This window comes from Propithecus coquereli, unplaced genomic scaffold (genome assembly GCF_000956105.1).
Source record: "Propithecus coquereli isolate 6110/MARCELLA unplaced genomic scaffold, Pcoq_1.0 Scaffold77, whole genome shotgun sequence".
Lineage (NCBI taxonomy): Eukaryota > Metazoa > Chordata > Mammalia > Primates > Indriidae > Propithecus > Propithecus coquereli.
The window spans coordinates 5,251,585-5,275,933 of NW_012153840.1; the positions used below are offsets into that span (position 1 = coordinate 5,251,585).

Below are 24,349 nucleotides of genomic sequence, written 5' to 3' on the forward strand. Positions count from 1 at the left end.
GACAAGTTACTTAATTTCTCTATGTTTGTTTCCTCATCTGAAAATGTGGGTGATAGTACAAACTACCTTGTGAGGTTGTTTGGAGGAGAAGATAATCCACGGGAAGGACTTGGCACAGCCTGGCACATGGTATTAGGTTGAACCATATGAGCTAAGTGCTCAAAAACACTAGTTGCTAAAATGAACTAGGCCTTTGTCCTGCCAGGGTACCTGTGTACCTGAAATAACACACATGGGAAAGAAAAGGTGAACAGCAAGTATTCGGTTAATAGGATATTCTGAACGTTTCTTGAATACTTAATAAACCAAGTTGTATTAAGGGTGTGCCACTGATCTTAGGAGAGAGAATACACCTCATTGAACTTCCAGGAATCCATGCTCTGAACAGCCTGGTAATGCGGTGTCTCCCTCATAACAAGAGCTCTTCTAGCAGTTCCCTTAACAAATGTTTATTGAGTTCCCACTATGTGCCTCAACAAGAGTGGTTCGTGGAGTCCGCGGGGTGAGCAAGTACAGCGCGAGCGTCCTGGCGCTTTTTCCCAGTTTTACCTATAAAGGGCAAGAGAGACGTGACGGTGGTTGGAAGATGTGGGGGCGAGTGTTTTTTCTTTTTCAGTTGGGAGAGATGTCAGTATATGCGTAGGCTGTCAGGAATGAACCAGTAGGGAGGGAAAAGATCGACGCGGACCCGGAGAAACCGCGGGTGGTGTAATTACAGGATCCTAGATCAAGTGGGTGAAGGGGACACGGAAGCAGAGCTTGGCAAGAGCTGGCTTTAAAAAGGAGAATAATTAAGTCCTCTAGGTCCCACCCTCAATCATAGAGTTGTCAAGCTGATGCAATATGAGGCTAAAGAAAAATGCAAGGTCCCCGGCTGACAACTCAAACTCCCTCCCGCGCTGCCCGCCCGCCGGCTTTTACACATGCGTGGTGCGCGCGCATGCGTCGAACAAGACACTCTCGCGAGAAGAGCCCTACGGGCCGGAAAAATGGCGCCTCCCAATCCTCGGGAGCCCAAGGCTCCATCGGCTACCAGTGCCACCAAGTCCGACGGGGAGATGGTGTTGCCGGGCTTCCCGGACGCAGACAGCTTCGTGAAGGTAAGTTGATGGAGCCTTGGGGGCACTGGAAGCCGCCCGCGGCCGCCCGAAAGCAGACTCGGGCCCTCTAGGCAGCTTGCGCGTGTCGCGGCCGAGCCCGGGCGAGGGTCGAGGGGCCGCTACCCGCGCCAGGCACAAGACTGTCGCTGCACTCTGAGGGATGGGGCCTCGGACGCGGACAATGAGAGTCGCCCCGCTTCCCAGTTTAAGTCTGTGCAGTCCCGAGTATAGAGAGCCGTATCCGCATCCTGGGAAGGGCTTCCTTAATACTCAGATGTCTCCAGCCCTCGCGACCTCGCCCCGCCCGGGCCTGAACCACCCTGCCTAGGAGGGGTTTGGCCTCTTTGCACTTCCACACCTGCTTGGCGTCCTCTCCTGCAGCGCCCTGGACGGTCCTTCCCTCTCCTCAGGTCCAATGCTACATAATCTCAAGCCACGGGTTAAGTGTCACCTGTTACAGCTACCACCAAGTCTCTCTCTTCTAAGTGCCTCCTCGAAGGGACACAAGGTTCATTTAAATTATTTGTATAAGCAGCTTAAGTATGAATACAGATGCAGCCAGGTTTAAGTGGTGCATAGCTCTTACAAAGCCATGAAACTAAAATTCGTAAATTAGCCCTACAAATTCCCCAAACCTCCACTCACGTTATATCTCATTTACCATAAGCAGATGCTATTGTTAATTCATTTACTTGGCTCTGAAAAGTTCCTGGGCCAACAGCTGTGGACCTGATTGTGTGATCTTCGTGTTTGTAAGCTACCATGTTCCCCACCATGAGTCAATTTCCCACCTCCTTTCTCTCATTATTTTCTTGGGAAACGTTTATTCACACAATTCACAATGATGTCATTTGGCCTTCACATGATCAACTATCAGTTATCTATGACAGCCACTTCAGATTTTTTTTCCATTGCCACACAACAATTAAAATAGGGAACCAGTTGGTACTAACTGAATAAATACAAATCCAGTTGTGGATAGTGGCTGTTATAAATTGATTATCCAGAGAATCTAGAATATACATGTATTGTTTTTAGATGCTTAAAACGAAAACTCAAAAATAAATTCCTATAGAAAGCTCATGGATCTGAACTTGAGTAATAATAATAGCACTTATGTGCAGGCACTGTGCTGAGTGATTTTCTTTTTTTCCCAGGAGATAGAGTCTCTCTCTGTTGCCCAGGCTAGAGTGCCGTGGCATCAGCCTCGCTCACAGCAACCTCAAACTCCTGGGCTCAAGCAATCCTCCTGCCTCAGCCTCCCAAGTAGCTAGGACTACAGGCGTGTGCCACCATGCCCAGCTAATTTTTTCTATATATGTTTAGTTATCCAGCTAATTTCTTTCTGTTTTTAGCAGAGACAGGGTCTCGCTCTTGCTCAGGCTGGTCTCGAACTCCTGAGCTCAAACGATCCTCCCCCCTCGGCCTCCCAGAGTGCTAGGATTACAGGCGTGAGCCACTGCGCCTGGCTTGTCCTGAGTGATTTTATTTAGGTCATTTAATCCTCACAAAAACTCTGTGGGGTAGGCCCTTTTTGTTTTGCCTGTTTTTCAGAAGAGGAAACTAAGATCCAAATAAGTGAAATCACTTGCCTAAGACCTCAGTTAATAGATAACAAAGCCAAGATTTAACCTGGTTGTTGTGAATTTTAGTCATATTATATATCTATATGTTTGTTCTGTCTCTCCCTACCCTCCCCAGAATGTTAGCTCCAAACTTGGTTTCATGTTCACCATGCTCAGGGCCTAGATTGAAACTTGGCACCAAATGAATATTCATTGGATGGATAAAGAGTGGATATCTTCAGCATCTAGCACAATGCGCTATATATAGTAGATCCCCAAAATGATTTGCCAGATGAATGGGGATCCATGTTTAAAATATATCTTCTTTTCTGGTTTTTGACAGTTTGCTCTTGGGTCAGTGGTGGCAGTCACCAAGGCATCTGGGGGCCTACCACAGTGTGGCGATGAGTATGATTTTTACCGAAGTTTTCCTGGCTTTCAGGCATTTTGTGAAACACAGGGAGACAGGTTGCTTCAGTGGTAAGTACTATATATTTAATTGTGTTAATGAAAGAAATGAAAACAAAGAGGTAGATCATTTTTCCTGAAATTTGTTTTCCTTAATCATAATTTTCTGTGCTATAAAGAGCTATAAAATGTGAAAACAAAGCAATGAATTTTTATTAGGAAAATACTACTTGTTAAATTTTTAGTTTAACTTTTAAAAAATATATTGACTTTTGCACATATAGGCAATAAATCTTTTTGAATTAATATGGGACTTGAAAACTTAGATCCAAGATTCTCTCACACAACTTGCAGAGTCACAAGTATTAACTTATTAAGTGTATTAGGACAGATAATGCACAGACATTAATTCTGTTTAAGTATTGCTTTACAGAGTTAGAGAAACTCTTTGATTTGCCATGTTAAAACAAATGAATGCCACATATGTTATTTTTTTTTTTTTTTTTGAGACAGAGTCTCACTGTGTTGCCCTGGCTAGAGTGAGTGCTGTGGCATCAGCCTAGCTCACAGCAACCTCAAACTCCTGGGCTCAAGGGATCCTACTGCCTCAGCCTCCCGAGTAGCTGGGACTACAGGCATGCGCCACCATGCCCGGCTAATTTTTTCTATATATATTTTTAGTTGTCCAGATCATTTCTTTCTATTTTTAGTAGAGACGAGGTCTCGCTCTTGCTCAGGCTGGTCTCGAACTCGTGAGCTCAAGCAGTCCACCCGCCTCGGCCTCCCAGAGTGCGAGGATTACAGGCGTGAGCCACCGCGCCTGGCCGGTAGCAGTGTTTTTTAATGGTTACTATAAGGGTACAAGTTTTATTAGTTTGCTCAAAAAGTGTTGGGAACAGTCTGAGCCAAGCTATTTGAGTGTTCTCTTACAGAATGTAAACAAATGAACTAAAAGTCTAAAAGCTAACCTTGGTTTTCCTCTCCTTAGCATGAGTAGGGTAATGCAGTACCATGGGTGTCGCAGCAACATCAAGGATCGAAGCAAAATAACTGAGTTAGAGGACAAATTTGATCTCCTAGTTGATACCAATGATGTGATTCTGGAGAGGGTGGTGAGTATTTCATTTTACTCTTATGATAAGTGACAAATGAAGAGCTTTTGTATTACTAAAATATAAAGAGAAACCTAGGCATCTTAGAAAGTGAAAAAGAAGTAAGTTTAATGTTTCTTACAGGTAATAACAATCCCTTCTGATACTTGACATTTTCGAAGACAATAATTACAATTGTCTTCAAAATAATTGGCCAGGCATGGTGGCTCCCACCTGTAATCCTAGCAGTTTGGGAGGCTGAAGCAGGAGGATTGTTTAAGGCCAGAAGTTTGAGACCAGCCTAGGCAAGCTAGTGAGACCCCATCTCTACAAAAATTTTTTAAAAATTAACCAGGCATGGTGGCGTGTGCCTATAGTCCTGGCTGCTCGGAAGACTGAGGAAGAGGATCGCGTGAGCCAGGAATTCATGGTTATAGTGAGCTATGATTGAGCACTGCACTCTAACCTGAGTGACAGGGCAAGACCCCATCTCTAAAAACAAAACAGTACAAAAAAATATATTACTGCCTTCTGGAAACTTAAAGTGCCTTATTATAAATCTACCTTCCAGATTTGTAAATCCTATTTGTATTTCAAGAGAAGAGGCCTCTGTATCGGCCCAATCAAAATTTCGTCCATTTTTACTGGTAATTCAAAATCTGCTAAACAACCCAACTTGCAGGATTGGGAGTAGATATGTATTATTGTATATAGCTTACTGTCTATTTATGCCGGATTCTTCAGCAGAACGTTATTTACAGAAATAGAGATCATCCAGAACAAACCTAACCTTCAACAATGTGGTAGTTCTGGAGATATTTAAATCGTGCTCTCCTAGCCTGTGAAGTCATCTCTTCCCTAGTCTAACTTCCCACAAATCTTTTAGCAGTTTCTGATATATTATGATTTCCAGTCCTGCCATACTCCCGTGTGTCACCTGAGTATGCCTCTATTAGTAGTGCCCAAACTGATATTCCACATCTGCTTTGAAGTGCAAAATAGATCAGGACAACCTTCATTCTCATTTGAAATACTGTACTTTATTTAATGTATGCAGTTTAGTGTTGTCTTAATTAGTGGCCACACACTATTAAATCATATTTGAATTTTCACCCCAATTCAGAGTTATAAAGAGAGTCGATCAAGTGTTGAGAGTGGGTGATTATTCCCTACCTGCTTTTGAGCAAATAATGCTTTAATTACTTGGCATGACATCCTAATCACCTCTCATACATCGATCTGCTTTTTTAAAATTTTTTTAATTGACAAATAAAAATTGTACAGATGCTCCTTGACTTACAATGAGGTTATGTCCCAGTAACCCATCATAAGTTGGAAATATCGTAAGTCAAAAGTGCATTTAATACACCTAACCTACCAAACATCATAGCTTGGCTGAGCCTACCTTAGACATGCTGAGAATACTCACATTAGCCTACAGTTGGGCAAAATCTTCTAACACAAAGCCTATTTTATAATAAAGTGTTGACTATCTCACGTAATTTATTGAACACTGTGCTGAAAAGGGAAAAGCAGGACAATTGTGTGGGTTCTCAAAGTGGGTTCCCATCGAATGCATGCCACTTTCGCACCATCATGAGTCGGAAATTTAAGTTGAACTGTGATAAATCAGGGACCATCTATACGTGTTTGCGGTATACAACAGGATGTTTTGATATATGCATTGGTTCACTCTTTTATATATATTCTCTTACACATAATTATTTAAAATGTTACGGAATTAACTCTTAATTTCAAGAGGAAGATACTAACTAACACCTCTTCTATTCTTAGGGTATTTTACTGGATGAAGCATCAGGTGTAAATAAGAATCAACAGCCTGTCCTCCCTGCAGGATTGCAGGTCCCCAAAACAGTAGTGTCCAGCTGGAACCGTAAGGTGAGGGCTTCTTTTCAGTTAACTAGAGCTCCAGATGTCAGCTTTATAATAGGCCTTTTGCCTGTTCTAATATGCATTTCTGTTCTAATGTATTGGACACAGAACTGGCCACTGCCTCCCTTAACTTGTTCTCACATACACATACATTCATAAATGTCTCATGGAATAGTCTCGTCTCCTTGGAAGATGTGAATTAGAATTTACTTTTCTAATTCATCAAGTTGCTATGTTATAAAGTATTCATACATGTTGATTATAGGCAGGAGAATATGGCAAAAAAACAAAATCTGAAACCTTTCGGCTGCTTCATGCAAAAAACATCATCCGACCTCAGCTCAAGTTTCGAGAGAAGATTGACAATTCCAACACACCATTTCTTCCTAAAATCTTCATCAAGCCCAATGCTCAGAAACCCCTCCCTCAGGGTAAGTAGTGCGAGCTCTGCCTATGTTTGAGTCTTCCTTTCGCTGTGATGCAAAAACCAGTAAAGACCAGAAGGTCTGCCACCTTCGTTTCTTGAAAGGGAGCCAGTTAACGCCTCCATTATGAGAAAAGATGCAAATGTGCTTGTATCTTCTGTGATGGTGTTTTTGTCACTGCCTGGGTCCCCAGCTCTCTCCAGAGAAAGGCGGGAACGCCCACAGGATCGTCCTGAGGACTTGGATGTTCCCCCTGCACTGGCAGATTTCATCCATCAGCAGAGAACCCAGCAGGTTGAGCAGGACATGTGAGTGTTTGCCTGTGTTTGACCTTTCTACTGTGAGTTCTTACCTTTTTGCCACATTTTCACTGTTTCACTTTTGTAAAGTGTGTACATGAAAACAAAAAATCTGAGGAGCTGGTGATTTTCACCTTATCCTAACATGGGTCTTGGCAAGAAAACCTCCCGTTTGTGTTCACAGAGGGCCCGCCCAGCATTGTCTGCGTAACCCTCACCACAGGCCTGAGAGGGAGCAGTTGCTCTCATCCCCGTTTCATAGATCTAAGGACGAAATTAGAGATGCTGGCTTCCCGCAGAGCTAGAACTTTAAACTCATGTTTTCTTAGAAGTGTCTTTCCTCTCTACCACTCTGCCTTTCTTGTTAGTTGGTGACTCAAATAGTAGGGAAGGCTTATTAACGAACTCAGTAAGGAAAGGCATTATTGTGCTCACTTCAGCAGCACATATACTAAAATTGGAACAATACAGAGAAGATTAGCAAAATAAAATTTTTAAAAAAAGGCATTGTTCACTGGTGATATAAGCATCTTGCAAAAACTTCACTTAAAATAGGCAAATGGCACTCTAGCCCAGGCAACACAGTGAGACTCTGTCTCAAAAAAAGAAAAAAAAAAAATTGGCAAATGGACTTTGCCTTCAGTACAATGGAAAAAGGTGATAAAAATTTCGTAAGTATTGCCTTTTTCCTCACCTGTAGCCAGATTCTGAGCATTCATTCCTTTATCCCCAGCTCTACTCTGGGGGCCACGAGCTAAGTGCTGGAGAAATAAAGGTAGGGAAAGGTAGGCTTGATCTGAAGGAATTCACCAGGCTTAGCATTTTTATGCAAATATATGAGAGAGGAACAGAACAAATATGACATTTAGCCTTTGGCCAACTGAAATATTTGCCCCCATCCTAAGTTCACAGATTTCTTATTCCAAACCACAAGAAATTATATATTTCTCATTTTTGTATTATCCACACCACTAGCCATACAATGTTTTGTAAATAAGAGCTCAAATCTTTATAAAGCTGCTTGGGTCTCCAGCTCTCTTTAAAGAAATGAATAGAGGGAGTTGGTGTTTTTTTGTTTTTTTGATATAGGATCTTGCTCTTGCTCAGGCTGGTCTTGAATTCCTGGCCTCAAGTGATCCTCCTGCCTCAGCCTCCCAAAGTGCTAGGATTACAGGCATGAGCCACAACACCCAGCCTCAATAGACTTTTAATTATCATGTTTTAAGGGTGAACAAGTATCTCTTGATTTATTTGCACTTGAATTATCATTGAAATAATGATGTTTTTTATAAAGGGAAGATATTTTTACAGTGGTCTTTTCTCACTTATTTTTATAAATAACATAAGAACTGTTGTTTTTTCTTTGAATCATGGAATTTATCTAAAAGATTCTCTGTTTTATTTATTCAGGTTTGCACATCCTTACCAATATGAACTAGATCACTTTACTCCACCAGATTCCGTATTTCAAAAGCCACAACCCCAGGTTAGTATCCAGCCTTACTTAAAGGATCGTGTTTAGTAGCCCAAGAGAAATCAAATAAGTAAATTAGTTGATATAATTTCAACTTTCTTTGAATATCTTAAAGTAGAAGGTTATAGTTTTGGGTCATTTTTTGAACTCATGATTCATTTTGTACTTTACTGGGGGATGAGTTTTAATTTTCTTTTCTTTTCTAATTTTACTTTCTTGATGCAGCTGTATAGACCTGTAGAAGAAACACCCTGCCATTTTGTGTCTTCCTTGGATGAACTTGTGGAACTCAATGAAAAGCTCTTGAATTGTCAAGAGTTTGCAGTAGACTTGGAGGTAGCTTGTTAATGACTTTGAGTGAAATTTTTACATTTTCTGTGAGTTCACCTACTCAAGAAGTATAAAATTAGTACTAATTTTAATCTTTTTTGGTAAAAATTAAATAACTTTGCTCCATAGCTGACTTTTCAAAATCAGTAAAGGAAAGTCTAGTAAAAGCATATTTTTTCCTGTTCTCTCCTCTTTCTGTGTGTTTTAGCACCACTCTTACAGGAGCTTCCTTGGACTGACCTGCCTGATGCAACTCTCCACCCGGACAGAAGACTTCATCATTGACACCCTTGAGCTTCGAAGTGACATGTACATTCTCAACGAGAGCCTCACAGACCCAGCCATTGTTAAGGTCAGCCAAGCTTTTCTAGCTCTTGCATGTGCATGCCAGATTTAAGGACTTTTCAATCTGCTATTCCATTATTGCAGTGAAGTTGGGAGAAATTATGGCATTTCTTAACTAGGCTGCCATATGCTAAACTGCTTTTATTTCTAAAACCCTAAGACTTAGCTTGTTACCACCCAGAAAAATGTTAAATCATTTTAATGACTACTGCAACGAGCCCAAGCCATTTAGATTGTTTGGACTTAATGACTACACTTGAAAATAATAGAGCTGTTTTCTTGTATCATTGGCTAATAGCAGTTTCACACCTTAAGAGTGTGCGGCTAGGTGTATAGAAGGTGGCTATGCAACTGGGCGCAGTGGCTCACACCTATTAATGTAACCCCAGCACTTTGGAAGGCCAAGGCAGGTGGATCACTTGAGCCTAGGAGTTCAAGACCAGCCTGGACAACATAGTGAGACCCTGTCTCTGCCAGAAAAATTTAAAAATTAGCTGTGCATGATGGCATCTACTTGTAGTCCTACCCACTTGGAAGGCTGAGGCAGGAGGATTGCTTGAGCCCAGGAGTTTAAGGTTGCAGTGAGCTGTGATCATGCCACTACACTCCAGCCTAAGCAATAGAGTGAGACCCTGTCTTCAAAAAAAAAAAAAAGTAGGCCGGTTGCGGTGGCTCACGCCTGTAATCCTAGCACTCTGGGAGGCCGAGGCGGGCGGATTGCTTGAGCTCAGGAGTTCGAGACCAGCCTGAGCAAGAGCGAGACCCCATCTCTACCAAAAATAGAAAGAAATTTATTGGACAACTAAAAATATATAGAAAACATTAGCCGGGCATGGTGGCGCATGGCTGTAGTCCCAGCTACTCGGGAGGCTGAGGCAGTAGGATTGCTTGAGCCCAGGAGTCTGAGGTTGCTGTGAGTGAGGCTGACGCCACGGCACTCTAGGCCGGGCAACACAGTGAGACACTGTCTCAAAAAAAAAAAAAAAAAAAAAAAAAAATGTAGAAGAGGAAGGCAGCTATGGCCAAAGGTAAAAGAAACATTTAAAACTATACATATCTTAATCTTAATACTAGCTTCTAATTCCAGTGTTCTAGTATTTGGGTTTGTTTTTTTTGTTTTGTTTTGTTTTGTTTTTGAGACAGAGTCTTGCTCTGTTGCCCTAGCTAGAGTGCAGTGGCATCATCATAGCTCATTGCAACCTCAAACTCCTGGGCTCAAGCAGTCCTCCTCCTCACCCTCTGGAGTAGCTGGGACTACAGGTGCACACCACCACGCCTGGCTAATTTTTCTATTTTTTGTAGAGATGGGGTCTCGCTCCAGCTCAGGCTGGCCTCCAGCTCCCGAGTTCAAGCAATCCTCCTGCCTTGGCCTCCCAGAGTGCGAGGATTACAGGCGTGTAACTGCAGTGTTCTAATAACCTAGAGGCACAGTTAATTTCAGAGCAGGCCTTATACCACTGTACCACATGACTATGGTTTTGCTTTCAGGTCTTCCATGGGGCTGATTCAGACATAGAGTGGCTGCAGAAAGACTTTGGGCTTTATGTAGTAAACATGTTTGATACCCATCAGGCAGCGCGCCTTCTTAACCTGGGCAGGCACTCACTCGATCATCTGCTCAAACTCTACTGCAGCGTGGAGTCCAACAAGCAGTATCAGCTGGCTGATTGGCGAATACGGTCAGTTTGCTCTTGAGAAGAAAATGTGGGAGGCAGAATAAAGCAAGCTTGTTCATTAACCTGTCAAGACCTGTGTTTGGGCCATACCACTCCCTGAATCTTGAGGTGAATGGCATCAAGCTTTTCTCCAGGTGTTTCCAGCAGCATAAAAGCAGTAGGAAATGTTTGGATGACAATGTGGAGTTTATGTCGGGCCAATGCTGTTACACTATGCTTCATGGAAATAGTGGCTGAAAAAGAGGTGCCCTGTCAGTAATTACCCGTGCCTGCCTCTTGTTGGAAACTTGGATCCCCAGTCTGGTTGGTTGTGAGATGATCTCCCATATGTGAGAAAAGAATTCTAAGGGGCCTTGTTGCTTTAGCTTTATAAGAAGTGTTTTCTGTAGTATAAGGTAATAGTTTTGCCACACTTTTTGGAAGCCTTACTCAGCTTGGTCATTTTTCACAAGACTGGCCACCTCCATGAGGTTACAGCTGTCGTATGAAGATGCCACTAAGCTTTTCCCCAATTCCACGTGTCAGAATTTCTAAGTAGAAAAATAAAACTGTATTTGGACTAATAAAATCCAAATAAAAGATGAAAATTGATAAAATCTAAGTACTCACTGTTATTGCGCCGTAACCCTGTGCCAAGCAGTGGGCTGAGTGCTTCAGGGATGTGGTCCTGTGTAACCCTCACAACAGCCTGTGAAGTGCCTTGTGCCCATTTCATAGGTAAGGCAGGTAAGGGCAGAGAGGTTAAGGAACTTGTCCAAGGACAGGCAACCAGAGCTAGGTTTTAAACTCAGGACTAGAGTGCCCTTATTTTTAACCACATTATCACCCTGTCTGCCTTTCTACCCACCTGTTAAATAATGGTCTGTCATACTAAAATGCAGGAAATGTTGGCATAACTATAGCAATTGGCTGTGAAAGGATCTTTCCTATCGGAAGGGTCTAAGGAAGTCCCAGCACCCACAGAGTAGACAAGTTGACTTGCTGTCCTTGGAGGCAGTCAGTGAAACAACGTCCTCTGCGATTCCAGCCCTCTGCCTGAGGAAATGCTCCACTACGCCCGGGACGACACCCATTACCTGCTCTACATCTACGATAAGATGAGGCTGGAGCTGTGGGAACGAGGCGGCGGCCGGCCGGTTCAGTTGCAGGTGGTGTGGCAGCGGAGCAGGGACATCTGCCTCAAGGTACCCCTTGGCCACTCACACAGACCCCAGCTCTCTCAAGCTCCCTGTTTCTGGTTAGGCTCTGTTTCTTTATGAAAAGAGCCAAACATTTTGCAGAGCACAATTTTTATTCCCACTGATCTTGAATATTCTCTAAAATCTTGCAGAAATTCATCAAACCTCTCTTTACGGATGAGTCCTACCTTGAACTATATAGGAAGCAAAAGAAGCATCTCAACACACAGCAGTTGACAGCGTTTCAGCTGCTGTTCGCCTGGAGGGATAAAACAGCTCGCAGGGAGGATGAAAGTTATGGGTAAGGAATTAGAGATTCTTTTAATACTTCTAGAGCAACTTAATAACAAGGCAGTCATGGACTCTTTTTTCATTTGCCATGAAAGCTGGTTGTTTTCCCCTGTGTTATGGCATTTAATGGAACTTACTGGCTGAATTTAATGTGTCCCCATTGTGTGTTTTTTCCCCAGATATGTACTGCCAAACCATATGATGCTGAAGATAGCTGAAGAACTGCCTAAGTGAGTCTGAGAGCTGATTAATGTGTTCTGACTTTCTTGGTAGATCTCATGTCCTTAAAAATCAAGCATTTCTGATTGCTGTTACCTAAAGCCATTTACTCAGAGAAGATTAGTGCTTTAAGCTTAGAAGGCAGTAAGTCCAAGGAATCTAGAATTTCTGGCCTCAGGCTGCCATTTAAAAAACTAAAACTGGAGCTGTTTCAGTGATTATGCCTTATATTGAGTTCAGTGTAAGTCTCTGAACCTACAGCATCCACTTGCAAGAGAAGAAAATGTCACCTTTGTACTTTCTTCCAAATTAAGGCATTTCATGATTTGACATGTTATTGAAGTACAAGCAAGAGTCAAAATTCACAATCTGTTGGTCACCCCACTGCAGAACTGAGAATCAGCGGTGCTATGGTACTTACCTCCAGCTCTCCCCGTTTGCAGGAGTCAGGCTGTAAGAGGAGCCGACTTAAAACGCGGTGCAGCAAAGAGCATGCAGAGAAGCACTTGGCCTGGGCTGCCCTGACATGAGCATATTTCCTTAGTCACCTTTAGCTGTGGCACCCTGGCTGTGCCCTATCCTTGTTCTTATCTGGAAGCCTTTGCGGGCTGTGTTTCTGAGTGACAAGTTGAATTTGAATGTGTTCTTACCTGCCTTCAGGGAACCTCAGGGCATCATAGCTTGCTGCAACCCCGTGCCACCTCTTGTACGGCAGCAGATCAACGAAATGCATCTTCTAATCCAGCAGGCCCGAGAGATGCCCCTGCTCAAGGTAAGACACTTTTCTGCTAAAGGGGCCCCAACTCAGCAGGCCTGTTCTTTTTGCTACCATCTTATTCCTGTGGTCTCTACATGAGCTGGCCTCAACTCTAAACAACCCTAAGAAAGTCATAGGGCTCAGGAAATCCAGTGGGTATGTTTTGTTATCATAGTCAGGGGCTAAAACTCACCCTTGTTATTTTATGATCTTAGCTTTGATGATCCAACAGCAAGTAATATCGAGTGACTGGGCCAATTCACTTTTGTTCTAAAAGTGGGGTGAGGTGCACTGGGGACGTCAACACAGGGATCTCATTTAGGAAGCCTGGCCAAAGTGTGGGGTCCACGTATGAAGTGAGAGTGCCCTGAGTTTGGTGGCCACAGAGTGGAAGGGAAAGGACAGGTCTAAGAAGCAACAGAAGAAAAGATTTGTGGAACTCAATAATAGATGATGACAGTGGCTGCCAGTTATTTTTGAGCACTATGTCCTGTCGAGCTGTCATCTGAACGGCAGGCAGTTGGATTTGAGGATAATGGGGGTATAGTCAAAGACAACTCCAAATTTAAAGCCTAGGCGACTGCGAAAATATGAGAACCGTGAATAGAAACAGGAATTCAAAAAGCTGATTTTGTGAAGGAGATGTTAAAGTTTAGACAAATTTAGATGTAACCAAGGCTATCCACCTGAAAATACAGATATATATACATGAGCGTATGTTTAATGAATAGATAAGTGCGCGTAAGTAGGATGTGTGCGCATGTTCCCTTATGTAGGTAGTACGTCTTAAAAATAGATTTGCATGTTTTGATTTGTGTTTTATTGGGACAGTTTTAAATGTGTTGACTCAGTAGTAATATCAGTATATGGTAAATCATGTTCGTAATTTCTGGAAAGATTATCGATCCAGAAAGACCTAAAATTAGCTGCGTTGAGATAAAAAAGAAGAGAATCTAAGGATAAACATATCTACAATTTTCCTGTTAAAACTTCTTTCTTAGTCCTGTAGTTTGTCCAAGGAAAGAGAGAAACCCTGGTACTAGGGGACAGTCTTTTTCAAGCTCTTGAGGATCCTTCATAGTAATGCCTAGTCATGATAAAGAGCTTCCTTCTTTCATTGAACAAGTAAATTATTGGGCCGGGTGTGGTGGCTCACGCCTGTAATCCTAGCATTCCCGGAGACCGAGGCGAGAGGATCGCTCGAGATCAGGAGTTCGAGACCAGCCTGAACGAGAGCGAGACCCCGTCTCTATTAAAAATAGAAAGAAATTAGCTGGACAACTAAAAATATATAGAAAAAATTAGCCGGGCACGGTGGTACATGCCTGTAGTCCCAGCTACTTGGGAGGCTGAGGCAGGAGGATTGCTTTAGCCCAGGAGTTTGAGGTTGCTGTGAGCTAGGCTGATGCCACGGCATTCTAGCCAGGGCAACAGAGTGAGACTCTGTCTCTAAAAAAAAAAAAAGAAGTAATTATTGAGCACTGGAAGGGGTGAAAGGGTGAAAGAAGAGCATCTCTGGGCTCTTGAGAAAGTCTAGTGAGGAACACAGTCCGGGGTGGGGGAACATGTCATTGAGTTTAAGTGACTTTTTTCAGATTCCCTTTGTTTTCACTCCTTAGTCTGAAGTTGCAGCTGCAGCGAAGAAGAGTGGACCCCTGCCCAGTGCTGAGGTAAAGTGTTGCATCTCTTATTCCCTGTGGGGGAAGACATCAGTCAAAGCCAGCGAGAGCAAACCTCTCTGACAACGGCCAGTGCTAACACTGCCAGCGAAAAGCCACTGGTGTGCTTGCAGGTTTTATATGCTGTCCTGCTGGTTTCTTTTTGCTGCAGAGATTGGAGAATGTTCTCTTTGGACCTCATGACTGCTCCCATGCACCCTCAAACAGCTATCCAAGCTTCCCGACCAACGGTAACGTAGAGGGTCCCCGGGACTGTCCCAGAGAGGCTGGACAGCTGCCCTGTGCAAAATCCAGTAGGCTCTGACCTTGCTGACTTCCGTACCTCTAGGATCTGTGCCACTGCAGAAACAGGTGAGCCTCTTCCCTGACCAAAAAGAAGAGACCTCACTGGATACCAGATGCCTTGTTGCTACAGCTGTCATCACATTATTTAACGTGAGTAACATGGAAACGTCACCAAAGGGATGCAGACTCATAGGGATTTATTGGGTTTATCACATAGCTGTCTGTCTGGAGAGCTGCACACACTTTTGATACTGATGCCAAGAGTATCAGTAGCAGCGGTGGGAGAGGCGGGGGAACAAGTGAGCAAGGTGGCCTGTGCTACTCTGGAGGAAGTGGTCCGTGGGAGGTGGCCGGAGCACTCACTGTGAGCTCTGCGTGCAAAGAAATCCCCAAGGCAAGGTTGAAATCCTGATCCTCACCAATACCTACAGGGGAGGAGGACATGGGCTAAGAGGACATAAAAGCTGGACTTTTCAGACACAGCCATGGGGCGGGGACAGTTCACCTCAGTGCCCAGGGGGGTGGAGTGAGCACTCCCTGTGATGAACTGGAGAACAAATGCTCCGTGTGGCCTCCGGCAGACCTCAGCACCATCTGTATGTGCTTCAGTGAAGAAGGGAAAACTTTGAAAACCATTTTTTCTGTGCTGTGACTCAGTAGAGAAAGTGAGGAGCAGGCTAAGCAGCCACTCGCAAGTGGCAGAACCCACCGCCCGTCCCCACAGGAGGCTGCAGCTATCGAGGCAGCTAGTGACCCCTCCATTCTGAGAGCGATGTGGCTCACCTGGGCCAGGCCTGCTCCTGGAATGTACATCTGGATGCGACAAGTCCTCCTGGCCGTTACCCCTCAGGCTTCTGCTTTCTGCCAATGATTGGAATTCCAGGTTCTTTGCAAAAGAAAACCAGGTTGCATTTGTTGGTCAGGATGAATGAACACTGAGATAACCAGAGATAAAAGTAAAATGCACAGATAAAACTCTGAATACTACAAACAGCAGGTGTGGTAGAAAGGAAAAATCATAGTTTTCAGAAAGAAAGAACGGAGTCAGGCATGGTGGTGCATACCTGTGGTCCCAGCATACTCTGGAGGCTGAGGCCGGAGGATCACTTGAGCCAGGCATTCGAGGCTGCGTGAGCTATGATCATGCCACTGCATTCAAGCCTGGGCAACAGAGCAAGACTCTATCTCTAAAAAAATTTAAAAAGGAACTGAGAAAGAGAAGCAAGAATACTATTACATCTATCTTGGGTAAAGACAGCTGTCAAGATTAGCAAATGTTGCCAGGTTCCATGGCTCATGCTTCTAGTCCCAGCTACTTGGGAGGCCAAAGCAGGAGGATCACTTGAGCCCAGGAGTTTGTGGCCAGCCTGGGCAACATAGCAGGACCCTGTCTCCAAAAAAATAAAAATAAATTAAAAATGCAAAGATGAGCAAATGTTCAAACGATACAAAGCTAGGTGGAACAGTAGGTTATAGGATCTAGCTTCACAACTATTCCATCATTCCCGAGTATAGGACCAAAGCCCAGAAGGTGAAATGGCACCTGTAAAACATGTGCTACTTTGGATTCCACTTTCTTTTTCAACTTACTTCCATAAATTTAGATTGGGCCTTGCTTCAGTAATTCATGCGAAGAGTCTAGGAACTTTAGTTGACCACAGAACTAATATGAGCCATCCAGGTGATTTAGCAGCTAAAAGTGTTAGCGTAAACTTTAGGCTGTATTAATATGGAGGTGCCGTGTTTAGTTTAAAGATGGCCGGGCGCAGTGGCTCACGCCTGTAATCCTAGCACTCTGGGAGGCTGAGGCGGGTGGATCGTTTGAGCTCAGGAGTTCAAGACCAGCCTGAGCAAGAGCGAGACCCCATCTCTACTAAAAATAGAAAGAAATTAGCTGGACAACTAAAAATATATAGAAAAAATTAGCCAGGTATGGTGGCGCATGGCTGTAGTTCCAGCTACTTGGGAGGCTGAGGCAGGAGGATCGATTGAGCCCAGGAGTTTGAGGTTGCTGTGAGCTAGGCTGACGCCACGGCACTCTGGCCTGGGCAACAGAGTGAGACTCTGTCTCAAAAAAATAAATAAATAAATAAATAAATAAAGGAGGCTATGATCTGCCTGTACTCTTTTGCTAGGAAGTAGAACTAAAGTGGAACAAAAGGAGAACAAGTTTTATGAACACAGTTGGAGGTAACATTCTGATTAATTCCCCGTAGAGCTTTGTAATGTTAAATTTCAGGTATCAGTTCAGACCTCAAGTTCTAGAGCCAGTCAGTCCTGGGTTTAGATCCCCGTTCTGCCCCTGCTCCCTCTAAGGCTCTGAAAGACTATCATAACCTCCCCAAGCCTCAGTTTCCTCCTCTATAAGATGGTGAGAATAACACCACATACCTCATAGGCTGTGAGGACTCAGAATTCATGGATCCAGCGTCTAATCATTGAAACCCTCCTGCGCGCTATTAAAGGCACAGGGCCGTGTACATACGCAAGCTTAAGAAAAGTTAGCCATTATTACTAATGTCACTGTTATGTGACTGTGGTTGTAAGTGATCTTTTTGTCTGTCCCTGCAGGAACCTAGTGAAGAAAATGGACAGGGTCCATTAACAGTTGCCCAGAAGAAAGCCCAGAGGATAATGGAGTCCTTTGAAAATCCTTTTAGGATGGTGAGTAATAGTTGTACATGCACAGAATTTGCAGACATCTGCAGCTAGCCATGCCTTTTACCTGGAAAGGAAGCAGTGAGCCTTTGGAGAGAGAAAGCCTGTGGATGCTGTGTGTCAGTTGTCCCTGGGGTCCAGGTCGAAACTCTGAGATGGCACCAGCACCCCCCATCCAAGTGCCTCTGCCCTGTGGGGCCAGATTCCGTTCCCAGCAGCGTTTCATGGGACCATTTCCTTCCTCCAGTTTCTGCCTTCACGAGGACACCAAGCTCACATCTCAGAGGCAGCAAAGTTTGATCCATCAACAAAAATCTACGAAGTAAGTGGATTTGTCACCTTTTCTAAAAGAGACTTCCTAAGAAAGGGGGACTTTTTAATTATTTGAACCAGGTTCCTGTTTTAGACAAGCCCACCTCATCTGAGAAGCCCCTGAAAATGATGCTAAGGCCCTTTATATCTAAATCATTGCTTCTAGGGAGCGGAGCCAGAACTTCAATCAGATTCTCAAAAGCATTTGGAAACCTTTAAGAAACTTTTCTGTGTTTTCATTTTTTAAATTGAGGTTTAATTTATATGTAGTAAAGTACACATATATTAAATGTATAGCTTGATGCATTTTTTACAGATGTATGTTATTTTAAGGCTCTAAAAGGTGACAGCTTTAATTTTAAAACATCTGTCTCATATTGTTTGATTTGTTTTAACAGCATTATGAATAAGGATAAGAACACACCTCCCCTGGATGCCCATGAGATGTTCCTGGGAGCCAGCGTGTTCATGTCTGTTAACAGCCTCCTTCCTCCCTGCAGGAAGTGGCCACTCTGCTGACATGGGCGGCCCCGCCCGGCAGCACAGCTCTTTCATTAGGCCAACCCTGAGCGTCCTGGCCCTGTTGCTGGGGGTTAGCCTGCTATTTTTAGAAATGGAGAGTCAGGTGGGGTTTTGCCTTCTCTCCTTTCCCCGCTGGTCGTGGCACGTTGAGCAACTGTGCATCCCTTGCCTTGCTTATGGTCAGTGTCACCTAGGTGTGTTCTGATGCCACAGGTCCGTGTGGTGTCATAAAGCACAGCAGAACTGATTCTAGCCCTATCCCTTGGACAAGTTATTTAGCCTCCGCGAGCTTGTCTGCTCATCTCTAAAGAGGTGGTGTGATGCTAGGACCTTTGCCTCAGGGTCACAGAAGGGAGTGAATGAGACAGCGGATGGGACAGCCTCCGGCCCTGTGCCTGGAGCAGTTGTACTTTGTCATCCTGAATAAGGATTTTATAAATAAAGCCAGCATGAGATTTTGTTTTTTGTGTGCTTAGATTTAGAATTTATGAGCATGCCCTACATCACCTCATTAAAAAAGTAAGGTATGCCTAGGTGGCTGAGTTTTGGAGTTTTTTTTGTTATGTTTGTTTTCATTATAGATCAGCAACCGTTGGAAGTTGGCAAGCCAGGTACAGGTACAAAAAGAATCTAAAGAGACTGTTAAGAAGAAGGCAGCTGAGCAAACAGGTATCTTTCACTCGCTCGTAAACTCGGTCACTGTGTTTGTTAAAGAACAGCCCTTGACAGCAGTCTGTTTATCCAGTCCTTCCGCAAAGTTCCAGAAATATAGCAATGATAACACAGGCACAACCCTCCCCTGCGGGCTTGCCTTCTGCTGAGCGATGGTGGACATAAATGTGTGTTCTGTCAGATGTAGGAGGTACCGTGCAGAGAGAGGTGGGGAGTGCTTGGGGTAAGGGGTGTGGCTGCTCTTTCGGGACAGTGGTTGGAGAAGGCAGGCTAATAAATGTGACACGCAGCGGAGACCTGCAGCGATCTAGGGAAAAGTGCCACCAACCAATGGCACAGCAAGTCCAAAGGCCCTGGGTCGGTAGCTTGCTGGGCGTGCACAGGAGTAGCAAGGAGGCCTGCGTGGCCGGGCAGAGTGGGTGAAGAAGAGGCAGGAGATGAGGAAGGAGAGGGGCCAGCTAGGGGAAGGCTCCTGAGCAGAGGGGTGACAGGAGCTGACCCACATTTCACCAAGATCCCCCTGGCTGCTGTGTTGAGAGTAGATCCTAGAGGAAAGGACGGAGCCCTGTTAGGAGACCTGCCAGTAGCCCAGGTGCGAGGGGACGGGCTTGGTTCAGTGTGGTGGCAGAGGAGGTGGTGAGTATTGTCAGAACCTGGATGTAGCCTGTAGTAGAGCTGACAGCATTTGGCTGTGAGTTGAATGCGAGAGAAAGGCAGAAGCCGCGGATGCTAGAAGGTTTTGTCCTGAGCAGCTAACTGGAAAGATGGAGTTGCCATCAACGCAAGGAAACGATAGGAGCTGGGTTGAGGGGGAAGAGGTTTGGGTTCTGGTCTTTGACAGTGATGGCTGCAAACCCTGTTAAACAGCTTCAGAGTGATGCTGAATAGGCCACTGGATACGTGGCCTGGGTTTCTGGGAGAGGACGAGGTGGGTGGGGTTATCAGATGGAGCGTGGAGATGAGCATGGGCAGAGCTCCTTGGCCTGAGCCCCGAGGCAGTTGGCCTGCAGGGACCGGGGCGCGGGGCGCAGGGCGGGAGGGTTAGCTGTGATGACCCCGTGCACAGGCCGAGTCAGGAGGATGGACAATTGACTGCTGGGTTCGGCAGCTCCACAGACAGTTCTCTCCCTTGCAGCTGCCCGGGAACAGGCAAAGGAAGAGTACAGAGCCGCAGCGGAACAGGCTGTCTCTGTCCGGCAGCAGGCCGCGGTACGTGCTGGCGTTTCTGAGAAACTGGATGGCCCTGGTCATGGTCAGGATGTTCCTCGAATATCTTAGCGGGGCTTACCCCGTGCTGCACATTAAGTGCCGCCTTCTTCCCACCTCACTCTGGCCTGTCCATTAGTGCCTGCCTCGTGTCCCCTCGGCAGAGTTATGTTGTAATTCCTCCTAGAGGGTGTCTTTTCCTGTGTTTATGGTAAATACACCGACCATTGGACGGGAGTAGTAGACAAAGTATTGAGGTTACGGTGTTGCAGTCTGCTGTGTGTCCCCCTCTACCCTAGGAAATGGTTCATTCCTCTCTGGAATTCTCAATCCTGCCTTTCTTAAATGGCTTGATGTTGTCCAGTGAGGAACTTGTTCCAATCAGCACTAAGCGTGACAGTCCTTAAGTTCCAGCCCCGGCTCTTCTCCCCACACCGGACAATCTTTGTACCACGCAGGCAGCTGCGTCCCCAGCTAATACTGGAGGCCGAGGGAGTCTCGGCTCACCCACGTGCCTCCACACTCCTTCCCCGGGTGTGTTCAATACAGCTCGAAAATGCTGCTAAGAAGAGAGAGCGAACGACAAGCAACCCAAGGACCACAGAACAGAAACAAGAGAAGAAGCGGCTCAAGATTTCCAAGAAGCCAAAGGACTCAGATCCACCAGATAAAGATTTTACCCCTTACGACTACAGCCAGTCCGACTTCAAGGCTTTTGCTGGTAAGGAAGGACTGGGGCCCCGTAAAGGGACGTCTGGCCGTGCTGGGTGGGAGGAAGCCGTAGAGTAAACAAAGAACATGACTGAGCCACAGAGTAAGCCCTGCCCAAGACATGGCACTAACCAGGAGTTGTTAGAGCACCCCAGGGAAATGCAGGGACGTGGACAGATGCCCGCTGGCTGCCACCACCCTCCTCCACTGGACCTCACTCTCAGCCTCTGTGGTTTAGCAAGATCACTGGTCACTTCCGTTGTGACAAGAGTGACTCCATCTTTCCTCACATAGCTTGTGCCCAGAAACACATTCCCTCTCCTCTCTCCTCCCCCTACTGGAATGTGGCAGCCTTGCTGTGAGCCTGTCGCGTGTATTAACCCATTTCCGTGATCCCAGGCCTCTCATCTCTTACCTTGCAGAAAACAGCAAATCCAAACCTTCCTCCCAGTTTGATCCAAATAAGCAGACCCCGTCTGGCAAGGTAAGAAATAGCCCTGGAGGACTCCAGCGTGCCTGTGGTGCTCGCTGCTGACCTCTTCTCTGCAGACGGGTGCATCTAGGATCCTTTCCCTTTGCGTATCTTTTTCCTCACTTCATTTCTCCCCAGGTGCAGACAGTACCATCACCTATTCCAGCAATTAAAAAAGGCCGTAAACGCTGGTGTGCAGTTTTACAGTGTATTACTCTGTGTTTGCTACTATGGGAACTGTAGCCACAGGCCAAAAGCACTCCCTCTGGGGCCCGCCCAAGCCTGCATTTGCACCATGTGGGTGTTGGGGTCGGGGCCAGTCAGACTGAACGTGGCTGCAGGTTCAGCCTGTGGAGGCTGAGGCCCGTGTGGGGCCCTCCTGTTCCTTTTGTAGTGCATCCTAACAGCCATGCTTCCGGAGACACACAGCAATGTCCACTTTCAAGGAAACCAAAGTCACACCTGTGGTTCTGGAACCTTTGGCCACCTGAGCTCAGGTGTGTTTTTCTGTGTATCTTGTGGTCAGGGTTGTCACTCAGCTTAAATGGTTTCTTATCTTTTCAGAAATGCATTGCAGCCAAAAAACTTAAACAGGTGGTGGGAAATAAAAGCATGTCCTTTGCAACTGGAAAATCAGACAGGTATGTGGCCAATGGCCTTTGCAGCCTAGGGAGCCCAGAGAGAAAGCACCTGCCATGCTTGCTACCATTCGGTGGGAATAACCTCACAGCAAGCGCTCAGAGGTCTTCAGCTGGGAAGACTCAGCCTCCCATAGCCTAGTCCCTCTCGTCACTCAGAAAACAGGAAGGGAAGTGATATGCTCCATGCCACGTGTCACATAGCCAGTCACTGCATCCCAGGGCTCAAATATCTCCCATTCTTAGCTCTCTTCTATTGTCATATGGTTTCCTGGGGTCACCTCAGCACAAATAGGTGTGAAATTTCCCTAGACTGGCCTGTTTCTTAGGAATGAGAAAAAAATCAGTAAGCAAAGTGTGGATTGTCATTTTTGAAAAATGTTTCAGTTAAAGGCATGAAATCCCAATACTTGGAGCAGACCCTGAGGTCAGAGGCCTTGCCCCAAGGGCATGGCCCAGCAAAGAACAGGTCTGGCCTCTTTAGATCTTGCTGGGCCCAGCCAAGCATGTGGGCCACAGAGCACTGCCCCAGGCCACACTCTTGTCTGCCGTAGCACTGGGGACGTAGGGGACGCATTGCTGCCCAGCTGAGTTCTCCAGGACCCCTGAACAAACCACTCTCCCTCAGCCCTACATTATTAAAGTTTGCAACATTTTATAAACCAGCTGAGAACAAACATCCAGCCAAACTGGAAGAAGTAACTCTTGATTTTGTACTGTCTGCAGAGGCTTCAGGCACAATTGGCCAAAGAGATAGTGTTGGAAGAAACCTTTGCGACCCCTCCTCAGTGGACTGGAGGCACCAAATGGAGGTGCTGGTTTTGTACAGACCCATTTTTAAGCCATTAAAAATAATTCTTACTGGAAGAAAGCTGGTTCCTGACTTTTCTTTTGCTGCCACCACGACTCTGACAAGGGAGGACAGCTCCCGTCCTGTCCAGATTACCATCTTCAGCCGTCTGTGGACAAAGGTAAGCATGCCCTCGGAGGTTACTGTGCATTCTAGAGAAATCCAGAACCACTCCCGAAGAAGAATGCAGGAGAACCTCTCATAACCCAGACGAGGGCAGCATCCACGAGGCAGAGGGTGGTGCTCACCTGATGCCCTGTTAAGAGGGCTCTAGGGCTGTTTTACTGCCTTCTTGAGCCATCAGATAATGTGAGTGAAGCCAAATGGTAAGAAATACTGTTGGGAAAAGGAATTGGTAAGCTGTCTTGGAGCCAGCCGTGGCTCCTAGAAGACCTGTTCTCTGTTCCTTTCTCTTTTCCTTTAAAAAAAAAAAAAAATTTATTTTTTCCTAATTATAGAAGTAATATCACGTTCATTATAGAAAATGTAGAAAAATGCGAAGAAAAATTTTTAATCAACTGTAATCCTACTACACGGAGATAATCTTTAACATTTTGGTATATTTCCTTATAGGCTTTTTACTATGTGTATACAGATTTAGATATGTTTTTTAACACACTGTCACACAATGGGACCACAGTGTTTTATTAAAACAAAACGATCCTTTGTAGTTTGTTATTTTTTATTGTTTTATGTGCGTGAGTTATATGCAGCGCAATCCACACTTTTAGATTAAATTGTCAATATTAATTGTAACAATAAGAACATCAACAAGTAAGATTTTCATGAACCAACAGCAGGGTTTTGCTTCCCAAGGCCCTGGGCTCAAAACTAGCCTGAGTTGAATACAACTGACATGGCAGTCCATGTGTTAATTTACAAACTTGGGTTTAGGTTTCTGTAGTTTTTCACCTTTAAAGTTTCTATTGTGAGGAGTTTTCGTATTCTAAAATTTATTTTAGCCAACCCCCATTATTAAACATTAAGGTTTCCATTTTTGTACTATTCTTAATAATACAGCACTGAACTTCTTACATAAATTTGTGACTCAATCTCTGATTATTTGTTTAGAATTCTATTTGATTTTAATCCTGAAATGGGCTATTAAATCAAGAAAGCACAGAATACCATTATTTTTTATTTATTTATTTTTATTTTATTTTTCTCCCATTTAAAGGTGAAGTCACCGTTATTTTTATTTTTACAAATTATTAAGCTAGGAACCTTTTTTCCTTGGAAATTTATCTCACAAATTATTGAGGGTACTGACTGTGTATGAGACCCTTTGGGGGA

At 44.8% G+C, this 24,349-nt stretch overlaps 1 protein-coding gene across 1 annotated transcript; it reads left to right on the plus strand.

Moving 5' to 3' along the window:
- The first annotated feature begins 928 nt into the window (after nt 1-928).
- EXOSC10 (exosome component 10) lies at nt 929-23,077 on the plus strand. Its single transcript, XM_012662558.1, has 25 exons — nt 929-1,100; nt 3,009-3,145; nt 4,062-4,185; nt 5,959-6,063; nt 6,323-6,488; nt 6,676-6,790; nt 8,192-8,267; nt 8,481-8,591; nt 8,794-8,937; nt 10,419-10,609; nt 11,634-11,790; nt 11,937-12,085; nt 12,255-12,305; nt 12,955-13,066; nt 14,671-14,721; nt 14,882-14,960; nt 15,059-15,165; nt 17,587-17,679; nt 17,921-17,995; nt 19,089-19,176; nt 20,315-20,388; nt 20,935-21,106; nt 21,519-21,580; nt 22,133-22,209; nt 22,933-23,077. The coding sequence occupies exons 1-25, from the start codon at nt 990-992 to the stop codon at nt 22,961-22,963; spliced, it is 2,658 nt and encodes an 885-aa protein (XP_012518012.1). The 5' UTR covers nt 929-989; the 3' UTR covers nt 22,964-23,077.
- The last annotated feature ends 1,272 nt before the right edge of the window (nt 23,078-24,349 follow it).

Coding starts and splice junctions, on each gene's coding strand:
- EXOSC10 (XM_012662558.1), top strand. CDS start 990: ATGGCGCCTCCCAATCCTCGGGAGCCCAAGGCTCCATCGGCTACCAGT. Junction 8,268..8,480: donor TTCAAAAGCCACAACCCCAG/GTTAGTATCCAG, acceptor TTCTTGATGCAG/CTGTATAGACCTGTAGAAGA. Junction 21,107..21,518: donor CGACTTCAAGGCTTTTGCTG/GTAAGGAAGGAC, acceptor CTTACCTTGCAG/AAAACAGCAAATCCAAACCT.